A 15,463-nucleotide genomic window follows, 5' to 3' on the forward strand; every position below is an offset into this window, starting at 1 on the left:
ATCATTTTTTTTAACAGCATTGACCTACCATTAAGAACTTAGGTGAAAATGTGTTATGATATCAAAATAGAACTATGTGGCATAAATGTAATCCTTTAAAATTTGGTCATTTAAAAATCTCTAGCCTCTTCAGGGTCTTAAGATGCTTATATTTTCCCTCCTTATTTTTTTTATAGATGGACCAAAAGGGAAAATGCTAGAAGGAAAAGAACAAAGATAACTTAGGTATTTACTATTCCCATTATTTAGCTTCACTCTCCATTTTTTGTTTCTCTATTTAAATTTCTGGGAGCCACATTGAATAAGCAATGAGGAATGAGCAGTATATTATTTGTTCCAGTGCTCAAGAAGCTAATAAAACGACCAACTGAATTTTCATGTGGAAGAGACGTCATTTGGAAGTTGGGAACATTTCAAATTCCATTAAAACTTTTTCCCGGGCAGCTAGGTGGCGCAGTGGATAGAGCACCAACCCTGGAGTCTGAAGGACCTGAGTTCAAATGTGACCTCAGACAGAACAATCATTAGCTGTGTGGTTCTGGGCAAGTCCCTTAACCCCAATTGCCTCACCAAAAACAAACAAACAAAAACCAAAAACTTTTCCCTCAAAAAAAAGTGAGCATGATTTGCCTGCTTTCATTGGAGAGGTAGGGACTTATGGGTATGGAAAGTTGCATTTAATTTCAGACAAAGTCAGTGTCTTAGTTGGTTTGTTGCACTGTTTTTACCATAATTACAAGAGGAGGCTTGCTGAAGAAGGAAAGGGCAAAATGTTTATTCAGAAATAGTGATCTAACAAAAGGCACAAAAACTTTTTTAAAAATAAGTGCTTTAAGACTACCAAAAGAGCATTTTAAATTAGCTTAAAAGCAATTATTAGTTACATTATGTATTATATTGTGGTTTTGAATCAAGTCTGATGCATTTCTTTTTACCAGAATTTTTGCAAAAAGCATTATTTCCATAAGCAAAATGAATTGAAAATATTTTTAGAATAAATTTTTGTGGGAGAAACTGTTCTTCTTAGTTAAAAGTTGAATTATATCTCAGAACAGCCAGGTAATTTACTTACTTTAAACTGAGAAATAGCCTTATTCAGGAAAAAAAAAAATTAGGACCCTAGAGACAAGACTAACTATAATGCTCAGGTCTACTTGAGTACTATCTCAGACTGAGAGGCCCTCTGTTTCTTAGTGGAGCCCTGCATTGCCCTACGTCAGAATTTTACATTATACAAGTAGTTATTTTATTGTCCTTAATTGAGAACAATTATAAGAATTGTAATTGATCAGATAAACAGAAACTGATATTTTGGAACATTAAAAGTAGGTCATTCATATGACTTAGCTACATATGTATGGTTCTGTGGTGAAAAAAGTTAACTCCATGACTTCTAAGCATTGTTGAGGGGGAAAAGAGGAGAGACTAAGTGGTTTCTTCTAATGCTAGAGAAGACTACTGTCTAGTTGAACTAAGGCAGAAGTTAAAGGGAGTAGGCAGTCAAAATACAGAACTAGAAAAGAAAAATCCTTGCAGAAAAGTTTTAATTCCTTAAGAATTCTTATATAAGAGACAGAAATTATAAAGCATTTAATTTAGCCTTTTGGGACTTTCTGTTTCTTCACCTGCAAAATGAGCCCTAGAAATGGATCTCTAAAGTCTTTGAAAAGTGTAAGTGCATTCATTGAACATTTATTATGTACTTACTATGTGCCAAGCACTGTGCTATATAACAAAACAATTCTGGCCCTAAATGAGCTTACTTTAAAATAAAAAATATATTTCCTAGTAGAGATGACTAACAACTGGAGAGATCAGAATGGGTTGAATGGAACTTTGAAATGAGCTAAGGATTCTACATGTCTATTAAGAGGAAGAAAGTATGTTTTTATCCTTTCTTCTTTATAATCAAAATTGATCATTGCAATTATCTCATTACAGTTGTCCTTCAGTACTTTTTTAGTTCACATTGTTATAATAATATCTGTTTCCCCTTCTGGTTCTACATAATATTTGTAAAGCATTTAGCACAGTGCCTGGCACACAGGAGGTGCTATATTAATTCACACAAGTCTCCTCATTTTTCTCTGAATTCCTCACATTTTATATTGCTTACAGTGCAGTCGTATTCCTTTGCATTGGAAACCAAAATTGGTTCAGCCCCTTTCCAAATTATGGAAACTCACTGTTTCTAGTTTTTTGACTCCTCCCTCAAATGCTATTATGAATATTTAACTACATGGAATTTTTTTAAAACTTGGGGCATATATGTATAAAATCTGTACCTGTGCATACATATGTAGTAATGGAATGAATGGGTTTTAACCTACTCAAGGTCTGATCAGTTTAGTTATTTCTCTTGAGTAATCCAAGAATCACTTAATATATTTCCTTTAACATCATAATATTTCACTAACGTTTTTTCTTGTGGCTAATTATGTCTTCATTTTTTAAAATAAGAGTAATAATGTTATAGTCAGTATGATCTAGTGGATTGAAATTAAAAGGCCTTCATCATAGGATTTTGGGTTGGACTGCATTGGATCATTAGAGCTCATTTAGTCCAGGTACCTCATTTTCACATGAGAAAACTGAGACCCACAGAGGTTAAGTGAATTACCTAAGGTCACTGAGTTTGAATACTATTTCTGTTGTAAGCTGTATTTGGAGTCTAAAGGGCTACCTCTGATATAGTAGCTCTTTGACTTTGGCAAGTTACTGTCATTGCTTCTAGTAAGTTTCTAAAACTGCAGCCTACAAATGTGTTGTACATTGTGAAATGAGTTTCTGTGCCATAAACCCTAATGAAATCACAGATGTGAAGCAAAAAAAAAAAATCCATACATTTCCAAGGCTGAAAATAAGTGTATTTACCCTTAAAGAATGCAAGACCATTTCATGTAGGGAACTTTAGCCTTTTTTGTGTGTGGTGTTCCCTTTGCCAGTCTGGTGAAGCATATGATCCCCTCCTCGGAATGTTTGTTTTCACTATTCATAGCTGAAAGAAGTGCTCAATTGCAGCTCAGTGATAGTGACAATAAAGATGTAATTTTTTTTTTTTGTATCCAGATTCATGGAGTCCCTGAATTCCACAGTCCCCTAGACCTCAGGTTAAATATTCCTGATTTAGTGGGGAAAATATAATTTAATTACTTAAATTAGTGAGCTTCATTTTATTTTAGTGGGATTTTGTACAACATTATTTATTGATCTGTGTTGTTTGCTAGAATTAGGAGCTGTGTTTGAATTTGTGTAAGAAATCAAATTGGTAATAATAGATTTGTTTGGGAAAAGAAACTATTTTTAAATTATCATATTGGTCATGTAGTATATTGCAAAGGTAGATTAGTTTTTTTTTTTTAAAGGAAATTTCATAATGAGAGTACATCTGGTAGATTCATTCTGTTTTAGAATGTCTTCGTAAACATCTACCCCAATATACCAACACTTTTCCCTCACTTAGCTAATTATTCCCTCTTAACTTGATAAATTAAGTTCTTTTCATAGACAGATTTTTGAAAAGGCATCTTTTCCAGCAGACAGGCTTTGTCCTTTTTTTCTGTCATGGCCAATCACAAAGCAGTTTGATTGTTTTTATAGAGGTAGTTATTGCAAAAATATTAAATGAGTTTTTGACAAAGAGAACCTTTTGTGTGTTAAAGGAATTGGACTAATAACAATAATAATGGGTAATCCATCAAGGAGGACTAAAAGTTTAATAAATACATTGATTATTGAGGGAAAGGAAGATAAAAATGGTTTAAAAAATGTTGAGAGGGAAAAAATTAGTAGACAACAGGTAATCTTTTTTAGTTTTAGCTGGTCCTTTGTATATTTCTCGATCTTTATGTTTTTCTTCCAGGCCAATCCAGGTGAAATGTTACTGTGATTTTCATGATGTCGCTCCTATCAAGATCTTAAACCATTGCCTATAGTCTGTATTTGTTAGTTAATTATTTTAAGTCTGTGTGTTAACTGTACAACCTTTTCTCCTCACACTTCCTATCATGAATCCTCTTTTCCCAATGGGTTGTTTCTTTTATTATCTCCTTACTTTTGTTCTTCCCACTACCAACGTGTCTCCATTTAACCTTCTTTAAATATTTAGCCTATGTTAATCTTGCCTTAGCAGAATTATGGCATTTACAGCCTTGACCATTAGTTTAGTACCTGATTCATTATTGTCATGCTTCTATGTTTTGTAGCTGTCTGCCAAATTGGAGAGGTTACAGTCTCTATATATGAAAGTACATAAGTTGATATCACAAATCATTGAAATACTGAAGAAATATTTTGTGTTTGTGTGATGGGTAATTCTTCCTTTCTCAACAAGATTGTAAGCTTCTTCAGGGTAGGGATTATGTCATAAACTCGTACTAAATTGATCAAAGCACATAGCCACACCAGTTGATTTGTTGATGCTTTTATGTATCAATAAAAAATACTTACCTAATGCATGGTTTTGAAGGATAGTGGAAGCCACAGCAGTCTGTCTGCAGGATTTTTTTTTCTGCCAAGGACTAAGTTGCTAAGTTGCATTTGACATTGTCAAAGCTGAGTTTTCTGATAAGACCTGTTGTTTGAAAAAGCAGATCTTACCACTGTTGTGTGAATTAAGACTTGAGATCTGAAGGAACAAGGTTGTTGGAATAGAGAGACCATAAGGTATTTGAAAGACTGTGGGGGCAGGTGGAAGAAGTTATATACTTATCACAGAAGGCAGAGATAATATCAGTAAGTAGAAGTCACAGGGAGGTGGATTTGGTTGTACATGGGAAATAACTTTAATAACTGGATCTGACTAGCATTGAATTGGAATCGTTTGTGAGATCAGTTTCTGATAGGAAGTTTTTAAGCACAACCTGGGTAGATGTCTTTTAGAGTTGTTGATGGTATGCAAAATTGTAGGCTTCCTTCTAAAGAACCTTGAGATTTTTTAAGTCTTAAATATAAATATTATGCTTTAAATGTCTTCCACAGAATTTCTATTCTGATGATTCTTTGTAGTGCTATGTGACCTTGGGTTCTAGAAGGTTATGGCAGTAGAGTGCAAGATCTGACCGGTATGCCATGCTGAAAAAGCTTCAAGTATGGTCCCACGAATAGACCGAGTCTATTTTCTGAGGAGCAGTCTTAACTAATCACAGACAGATACATCACTAGTAGGCTAGGCTTATGGTGATGAAACTATTTTTAGTGATGAAACAGGGAAAAATTAAAAAAAATTTAAAAATGGGTCCACAATCCTATGTATGCTACTTACTGGTGGTAGGCTTGTAGGAAGTATGGCAGAGGATGCTCAGAATCACATTTGTTAGTTAGACCATTAACAAATTCTAGTTGACTGTTGCTACACTGAATGTGAAATCCTTGTTCAGTGACCAGTGAGTGAACATATTGTTGAAGGAGCTGAGTCATATACCCATCTTTATATTCTTGATGAAAATATTTAGAAGAAAGAAGGAACTTGTAATTAAAGAAACATGGCACACAGGTTGTCCTTAGAGTGGCAAAGAAAGAGGTTGACAGAGTGGGGTTTTTTGTATGCCCCAAAGCAAGAAATATTTCATGGGCCACTTGTCCATCACATTGCAATACTAATGGAAAGTATTTGCAAAAAGACCACAACCACCATAAAAATACTGTAGCGAGCACACCAGCATAAGTAACTGATGATAAAGTATAATTTCTATACAGAACTTGATGAGTTTAAATGAAATCAACATATATTTTTATATTTGGCATTGTTTTAAAATTAAGCTCCTTGACATTTTTCTTGGAGCTTCCTTTGAAGATTTTGTGAATATAATTGTTCATGTGAAATTTAAAGCCTATCAACTGCTTAAAGAAATGTGAAAATTAGAATAATTTTACTGTTTTAATAATGAAAGTAATTTTAAAGCCATTCAGATGACTTTATTTGAGACAAAACATCTAAACTATCATTTATTTCCCTTTGGACTGGACTCGGGTTCTGGTGCTACCCTGCCACTAATTTGTTACAGAGCTTGGGGCAAGTATCTAACTAAGTGATCTCTAAGGATCCCTTATAGTTTCTGACAAGCTGAGACTAGAGACCAGGTTTTTAATCTTTTGAGCAGCTATGTAACATTGAGAAAGTCACCTAATTCTGTTTCTTAATCTATGGAATAAATACCCATCTGAATTTTATGAAGAGCAAATGGAGTAACATGTAAAAGCGTCTGAAAGTATGTAGTGGTTAGAGTGACTTTTAGTTAGGATCTATATAAATGATAAGACTTATTCTATAAATATCTGTACCAAGTAGTAATGAATACAAAACTTCTTTTTAAGTAAGTATAATCAAAATGTAGTCTAAAAACTAAATCCTGATGTTACTTAGAAATCTTTTCCCCCCCTCTTTCTTGTTAGCGGATACTTTGTTTTCAAGGAGACTGAATGGGAAGTACAGACTTGAGCGACTTGTACCTACTGCAGTGTATCAGCACATGAAAATGCACAAAAGAATTCTTGGACATTTATCTTCTGTATACTGTGTAACTTTTGATCGAACCGGAAGGAGAATATTTACTGTAAGTGCTTATTTTATTTATCATTTAAAAAAAATTAAAACGATAGGCCAGAGTTCACATCTTACAATTTTCATGTAGTTAAGATGTAACTTAAAATTACTTGAGATGTTTATAGCAATATTGATAAATACATGGCAGTTATAACCCTAAAGCATTACAGAGAGTTTTTATTTTAACTTAAAAAAAAAAAAAGGACATGAAACATTTGGGTCTTTGTTGTAAATTGATTTGCTATAGTTTAAGGTTTGGTGTAAAGCATATCCCTCCTCATCCAAGAATGTTGGAAATATATGATGTATTTATGTTATATAATATAGTCCTACATCAAATATATACATAATTTTGATTAAACTTTGATGAGATAGGGATATGAACTAAATCTGTGATTTTATGAGTATAGGGAGCTCCCTAGATGAGGAAACTCCCTCTGCCAATGAAGAGGTTGGTATCTTCTCTGTAATTTATGGTTTTGTTGAACTGCTTTGTCAATGAGAGGATTAAGTAACTTGTTCACAATCCCTAGGTCAGTATATGCATGAAGCATTTGCTTGAAGCCAGGTCTTCCTGGCTCTGAGGCCAACTGGCTCATTATATTAGACTGCCTCTCATTAAAAGCTAGTATATATCCAAAAATCATTTAAATTGGTTTGTAGTTTGAGATTTTAAAGCAAGATTTTAATTCCAATGTGTATGTCAAGGATTTTTTTTTAACTAAACTAAGAAGATGTTTTTGTTTTGTTTTAAACCTTAAGAGGAACATCATGTAGATATTTCTTCTCTATAAAGTTAAGGGAAATTTCCTCCTTTGTCCTTGTCTTTTAGTTCTTGTTATTCTGCATAGAAATTCTCTAAAGTATATTAAAACTATGGTATTTGAATGTACTATCCTTGGGTATGTTTCTGGTTGTTTTTTTTTTAACCTCTGAAAGTGAAGAAAAGGGAGGTTTATTCAGCAGTATCTATGTAAGAATTATTTACTGTGAATAATTTACTTTCAGAGTTGTTTCTTAAATTCATTAGGGTGAAATAGAGTAGAGCAGCAAATTATTAAATATTACTTTATGGCCCTAAAGTGTTAGCTTATTCATTGCTATGTGGATTTATTGAAACAAGAAATATTAAAAGGAATTTTAAATGGAAATCCCCATTTCTCCTTTTGCAGATGGGAGCTAGCAATGGGATGATATATCAGTGTAAATTATAATAAATCTCTTTCTTCAGTTATGTAAATCTGATTGTAAACTTGAAACCTACTTTACTTTTTCTACCTTTCTTACATACTCATTCATCTGTAAAACAGCTAAATAGTAGAATATGAGGAATTTAACTTATTTGCACTTTTAAAAAAAATTCTGGCACTAATCCAAATAAAATTGACAGCAGTCACTTAATATTAGCAATCTGTCCTTATCTATCTTTCACCATTTCACTGTGAAACAGAATAATAATGATATTTACCAAATTTTAAAACAGTGTGCCAAATTTCAAAGTGGAAGTCAATTTCTACATGTTTTCTATAGTGCTTTAATATAATTCAAGGAAGTAATTTACTTGTTTCAAGTTTAAGCACAGTGCCATGCTCATAGAAGGGAGCATAGTAAATGGGCTTAATTGAAGATATTGTGCCAGACTCAGATCCAGCTAAGACAGCCAAAATTTAAAATGGCCTATTCTGATGCGTGTTATTTGCATCTGAAATCCTCTCAGAATAGTCATAAACTGAAAGGAAGAGGATTTCATGATTATGCAATTATATATTTGGGCTTCACTTTGGTTAACATAGTATATATTTGGAATTCACTTTAGTTTGTTGTTGTTTAGTTGTTTTAGTCATGTCTGACTCTTGGTAGACCTCTTTTGGAATTTTCTTGGCAAAGATACTTTCATTTTGGTTAACATAAGACAAAGGTAACTATCAAAATTAAGAAAAATTGATAGCCCGTTAGAGTGGTCATTATTTTTGTGCTTTCCTGAAATAGGTTTAGTGCTTTCTGGAAAATTCTCATATCTTTTAAAATGTAAGCTCTTGTTTCCCCATCCAATTCAATTTAGAAGTATTGTATTGTGTACTTATGTATGTACTTGTACATAGTTTATATATTTATGTACACGTAGATACACACTTATTGTATGTATAGCTTAATTAATCCTATCTTTAAGAAAAGTTTAACTTTAAATAGTTATGTCTTATTTGGAAGTTCTAGGGGAAGGAGATAGTAGAAGTAATTATTTAAGTTAATGTTCCATAGATACATGAAAAAAAGCCAATGCAGAATTAGGATAATCCTCTAACACTCAGCTTCTACCTTTTGGAGAATTTGGGGGTATTGGAATGGTGGGCAAGGCAACTCTTCTATAATGGCTGCTCTTGGAAATGGGGTAACATATGCAGAGTCAAGCAAAACAAATTTCCACATTAGCCGTGTCTCAAAATGTGTATCTCGTGGTTTTTGAGTCCCTCATTTCTCAGGCAGATGAGTGGAATTCTAACATCCTTTGTTCTCTGGAACTATGGTTGGGCAAATCAGAGTTTTCAATTCTTTCACAGTTGTTCATTTTTATAACATTGTTATTGTATAAATTGTTCTTCTAATTCTGCTTATTTCAATCTGCATCAGTTCATACATATCTTTTCTTGAAACATTTAATTGCATATGTCACGATAGTATTCTATTATATTCATATACTGTATATTGTTTGTCCTTTTCTTAACTGATGAATTCCCTTTAGTTGCTAGTTCTTTGCCACCACAAAAAGAGCTGCTGTGAATATTTTCATATGTGTGGGTCTTTTTTTCTTCTTTTATCTTTTTGGGGCATAGGTCTAGTTGTTCTCTTTATTAAGGAGGCAAAAGAATGATAGGAAGAGAAACCCATGTATTAATAGCCTTAGAATATAATTTGATTCTTTAGTGTTAACGTCTACTTTTCTTCATGAAATTCAAAATATTAATGTAACTTTTTATTGATTATTCTCAGCTAAATATTTAAAAATGTATTACAAATGTTTATAAAAATTATATAAGATAACATTGATTTTCTATTGTTATGGAATTAAACAGAAATTTAATGGCTTATGTGAAGTGTTAGTTCTAGTCAAAGATACTTTCCTTTTACTTATGAAGAGCTACTTTTGATTTTCTTAAAGTCTTATAATTACCTGGGTTGATTTTTGGAGGTTATATGTTGAAACTGTCATTGTCTGTCAGCTGAAAATCCCCACCAGCTGTGGAATATATGGATTGGAGATTAATTAGGTAAGGTAAGGCTTCAAGATTATAAATATCCCCATTCCTTCATTTGTGAGTTTGAGATAGTGGCATACCATGCTTATTTCCTTAAAGCCATAAATGATGAGTTCTAGGCATCTATTTCAGATAAATTTTAAAATTTTTTGAAGGTTACATTGATTTGAGTAATTATTTACTTGTATCAGTTCAACAAATTTTAGTCAATTGTATGCCGCAAACTAAGCTAGATACTGATTCTGACTGCATTAATGAAGCAGGTTACAGATGTAAAGAAATGTTATCAAATTCCCCAATTTTGCTCTAGAATTAAAAACTCATTCATGTTGTAAGCATTATCTGACATTTTGACCTATATTAATATAGTTTTACTACAATATCATTTAGATATTATAAGCAGAACTCACTTGTATATGTTGTGAAGCTCTGCTCCAAAGTCATTTAGCTTATTCACTTATCTTTTGAACATTATTTCTATTGATCTAACTGACCCCATAATACTGTTTCACTACTTTATAACAGGTGGTTGGTCATATATGCCTGCATAACTTGTTGCTAGATTGGAAACTTTTTGTAAAAGTTACCATTCCATAATAGGTTAATTATTAGTTCTGTAGTTATTTGAAAATTGTGCTGACAAGCCGGTAATGTTCAAACAACACATGAATATAAGTTAACTGACAAGATACTGGGGATGGGGCTGGGGTGTTCATTAACATTTAGGGACTAGAAAACTTACTATAGGATTATTTTCCTAGTGGAATGTTGGTGTGAGAACAGAGGGAAACACGTATCAGGTTAGAATTTATTTCTCTCCCCTTCCATCCCCATTTCCTAGTTCTTTAATTTCTTCATATCTGAGTTCTTTAATTTCTCCGTAACATTTAACAGTGTTTAGCACATGAAGGTAGTTAGTTAATTCCCTTTGAAGTAATGAACTTTTTTTTTCCTTTTGAGGGCCACCAAATTAAAGTAGCAATTTAATTCTTTTGCTAAGAGAAATAAAAAATGGCCATTTATTCTCTTATAAAATTAAGACTAAGATACCTAACACCTTCTTCAGTAAATAAGACAAATAGTTAAAAAAAAAGTAACAACAGTAATAGTAAAAACAAGTAATAGTAATCTTTAAAATGTTACACGTTATAATTTTAATTATATGTTATAATTTTTAAAATGTGTTATGGTCACTTAAAAGGAGAGAGAGAAAGGAAAAACATGAGAATCAAACACAAAGGCAGATAAAGAGATAGGAAAAGTCATAAAAATACAGAAACAAATACATAGAGCGCGCATATATATATATCTATATATATATATATGTAGAAAAAATGAATAGGATATGGGTAGGAAAGATAAAGTTAACAGCTAATTTTATATACTACTTTACATTCTTATATTTTATATATATATAATATCACAACCAAGCCTGGCTCTCTAACTACCTGTTGTCAAATTGCCTCTCCTATATACCATGTAATCATAAAATAGATGTCATTGTTTGATGAGTTGAATTGATCTTCACACTGAAGGAAGGAGATAATAGTCCCAATGTACTTTACCATGGGCAGATTATATCTAGAGTATTATATTCAGTTTCAGGAAGGAGTTTGATAGATAAGTGAGTGTCCAAAAGAGGAAAATCTGAATGGTAAGAACCTCAAGGTCATCATGCCGTGTGATAATCAGCTTTAGGAATGAGGTCATTTATCCTAAAGAAGAGAAAAGGGACATGAGAGCTCTTTTTCAAGTATGTGAAGGTTTAGATTTGTTATGCTTGACTCCAGAGGACAGAATTATGAACCAGTAGGTAGAATTTCCAAATATATGTTGATGTAAAGGAAAAACATTTTTAAATAATTAGAGCTGTCTAAAAATGGAATGGGCCACCTTGGAAAGTAGTCATGAGTTTCTTCCCGCTTTGAAAGTAATGAATAGTTGCTAGCTTACCACTCTTTCTGGGGGAGAGGAGAGGTAGGGATAATAGCAGTCTTCAAGTATTTGAATGGTTATCAAATGGAGGAGGGATTAGATTTGTTTTGCTTGGCCTCAGTGGGGAAAACTTGGGGTAATGGGTGAAGGTTGCAAAAAAATCAAATTTAGGCTTAATATAAAATAATTCTGTTTGGTTGTAAGGGGGGATTTATTTATTTATTTATTTTTTTGATGTGTATGTTGGAATAAATGGGCCAATGAGGCTACTTTCAACTCTAGTATTCCATAATTTCTATTCTAGGTTGCTTAGGGGAGTAGCCAGTATCAATTTGGGTTCACTGGCTGTCATTTTTACGAATTCACGAAGGATGATTCATGAGGCTTTGTTCTAACTAAATGCCTTTTTTCTGTCCTTTGTACACTTCCCTTCTTGTCCTACTTCCCTACCTTGTCTTCTGCTGTTCCCTGAACTTAGAATGTCCTCTACTCACCTCCAATTACTGACCCTCTCTCTATACTAGTTCATACCTTATTCACATAAATTAAGTACAGTCTTCTCTATAAACAACCTTCTCTTATCCCCAAGTCACTATTGATACTTGCCTACTTTGAATATCAAATATTTGTCATGAACTTAATTCTTTTAACACAAGAATTCTTTGATTTCCACTTCTTTCTTTTGGAACCAAATCAATACCCCCATTACTTATGGAGAGATGTGACATTTGACTATTAGATGACTTTATTCGCCATTTCCTGAGATTCCCCAGACGAAAACTGCTTTCCTTGGCTTCTCCTTATCTGTATGTATTATTTCTCCCTAGTAGCATGTGGTAGGCTCCTTGAGGGAAGGGACTGCTTCACTGTTGTATTTGCATTTCCAGCACTTAGTTGTATCTGTACTAGTAAGTGCTACATTTGTTCTGTGAAATCAAAGTTGTCAGTGATCCAAGGGGCAATGGAGCACAGGTTATCTGCAGTTTATTTCGAGTGACCTCTGCAGGGGTAGAAAAACCTATGATTTGAAGAGAAGGTGGGCTATTCACGTGGTAAGAGCACTGAGATAAGAGATGGACACCTGAGTACTCTGCTAGTACCCATGGAATAGAAAAGAATAGCAATAGCTAACATTTTATATAGTGCTTTTAAGGTTTTCAAGGCTCTTTATTAACAAGTTTCTCATTTTATCTTCATAAGTCTGCAAGATAGAGGTATTATCCCCATTTTACAGATTAGTAAACTGAAGCAGGCAGGTTCAATGACTTGTCCAGGGTTGCACAGCTTATAAGAATCTTGTCTAACATTTTGAGTGAATCCTCTTTGGAGGATTTATGGAAGAACATGGACAAGAATAGCATGCATTAGAAAGAATAGATGAGTTGTAATTTGTACTAAGAGTGATAATATTCTCTTTAGAGATATCACAAAATCATTGAAGTATTAAGTAATTTGCATGTTTAATAAACTACTAGTGTAGTTTGAAATTCTGTAAGGACAGAGGAACTGTGACTTAGTATTTGTAAGTACTATTTCAGTTAAACAATTTTAATGTTTATTTGAAAATGTTAAGCATTTATTATTCAAAAGGCACTATGCAAGAAGCTTATATCCCATTTGGAAATATAATATGATAACAGATAAATACAAAGCAATTTGATGTCACTATCATATAATATGTGTAGGGCTGGAAGAAAGCTCAGAGGCCATCTAGTTTAATTCCCCCACTTTACAGATGAGAAAAATGAGATCCATCTGGTTAAATGACTTGCACTAGTACACATAGGTAGTAAGCAAGCTTTCATAGATGGAATTTTAACCCAGGTCCTCTGTCTCCACAGCCAGTGTTTTTTCCACTGAACTACAACTTAGGAAGATCAGGACAGACTTGATGGAGGAAGTAGTATTTCAGATAAGCCTTGTAGAAAGCTAAAGATTTCAAGAGTTTGAGGTGTAAGGACAGAACACATTCCATAAATGGGTATGGGGAACAACCTGTGAAAAGAAATGGAAGCAAGGGATGGAATGCTGAATTCAAGGTTGGTGGAAAGTGAAGGAAAAATTCTGTCTTTTGAAAAATACTGAAAAATCACACCAAAAGTGTTTTTTCGGGTAATAGTTGATGAATTAGCTTTGAATTTTTCATTAGATATTGTTTTTTCTCCTCTTTCCTTGCTTGCATCATAGTAGGACTGCACTGTTGTGTTGACTTGATGATGGCAGGTTATGGAAAATCACAGGCTTGGATTTGTTATTGATTGAAGATAAAGACAAACTTGAAAGTTGCTATTTTAAAATCATAATTACTAGCATCCCTGTAGGTGGCAGCAAACCTTTATTAAAAGAATGAGAGAGAATCTTAACTTATATTAAAGAAATTAAGTTAGTTTATTAAGGGTTTTTTTTTGTTGTTTCTGAGTACCAGGGGAACTTAATGAAAGAGGAATATCTTTGTCAATCTTTTATGGATATTTGAAGAATAAACTTCTGAGGATTAGCTAGAGGTATTATTCCTAAAATAACTTAGCAGTAAGAATTTTAAAAAATTATTGTTCGGGAAAGACCAAGTTTATTTTATTAAAAACCCAGTGAACACCTTTACTTTTGCTTTTCTGGTAGACTATGTTCTGCCAGAAAATAGTGGCAAACATAAGGCTTCTTGTTTTTAGATTAATTCTTACTGAAATTGTTCAAATTTATAGGCTCACGTAGAAATAATTAATTTTGGTTTTGTCTACATTATAATATTTGGCTAGCCAGCCATATGATCTATTAGGTAATAAGCTATGCCTTTGTAATTTTTTCAATGTGTTTTACATTTAAATTTGGATAAATCCATACGGTGGTATTTTGAAGGAGTAGTTAACAATATCTAACCTAAATTAGCTTTAATTAGGTGTATATCACTTAAGAATAGAATATAGGAATAAAGTAAGAATTTAATTATGTCACTCAGTGGGAAGCTATTTATATATATATATATATATGTATGAATGATATATAATATATGAGCAATATTTGCATGAAGAGTTTTTATTAAGTGTGCTTACTGTGCATGTCAAGGCAGGCATGTCAATGCCAGGCAGTGTGCTAAATGCTAAAGATACAACTACAAAACAGAAAGTCCTTGTCCTCCTGGAACTTTTATTACTAACAGGAAGAAACAATACATATAGGGGACTAGTGACCACAGCAGGATGTTTTGGTATGGTAAGTCACCTTGATGATGAATACAGCCATAAGGAATGGGTTAACTTGTCCTTTGTAGAGGGCAATATTGATATGCTTACTGTTCCTAGAGCAAAAGCTGGTATCATGCCTGGAAAGCAAGAAGAAAGCTTGCCAACAGTATGTGAAGTTACTCTCTGATTGGTTTGGATTTGGCTAAATACAGTGGGCTTTGTGAATTTTTTGCTCAGCTACTAACCAGTCATGCAGTTCAGCTCCAAGGCAGGAGTTCTGAAACTGAGTTGGGGTCTTCCAACTGTCTGGAGGTTTTGTAGGAAGGCAGCCTCCTGGCTAACTTCCTTGAGGCCAGAATAAGAAATAATGCCCTGAAAGAATTTGTGCCCAGGGTCCTTGCTTTCCTGATTAATGACTGCTTCTTTCCTGTCTTTCTGGAAAGCCCTAGCCATATTTCACCTCTTTTCCTTTCTAGTTCTGTAATAAGTATTTATGTAAGTATAGATAACGACCATATCAAATTACTTCTTCCTCTTCTCCTAGAGAG

At 33.2% G+C, this 15,463-nt stretch overlaps 1 protein-coding gene across 2 annotated transcripts in view; it reads left to right on the forward strand.

Annotated features, from left to right (window-relative positions):
- PHIP (PHIP subunit of CUL4-Ring ligase complex) overlaps positions 1-15,463 on the forward strand; it is a 199,422-nt gene that overhangs the window by 33,571 nt on the left and 150,388 nt on the right. For both annotated transcript variants that reach the window (XM_020975528.2, XM_020975529.2), the window contains exon 7: positions 6,394-6,554. In XM_020975528.2, the coding sequence (XP_020831187.1) occupies positions 6,394-6,554 (161 nt within the window). The remainder of the gene's footprint in view (positions 1-6,393; positions 6,555-15,463) is intronic.

Source organism: Phascolarctos cinereus, unplaced genomic scaffold, assembly GCF_003287225.1.
Source record: "Phascolarctos cinereus isolate Bilbo 61053 unplaced genomic scaffold, phaCin_HiC Scaffold_5;HRSCAF=322, whole genome shotgun sequence".
Taxonomy (NCBI): Eukaryota; Metazoa; Chordata; class Mammalia; order Diprotodontia; family Phascolarctidae; genus Phascolarctos; species Phascolarctos cinereus.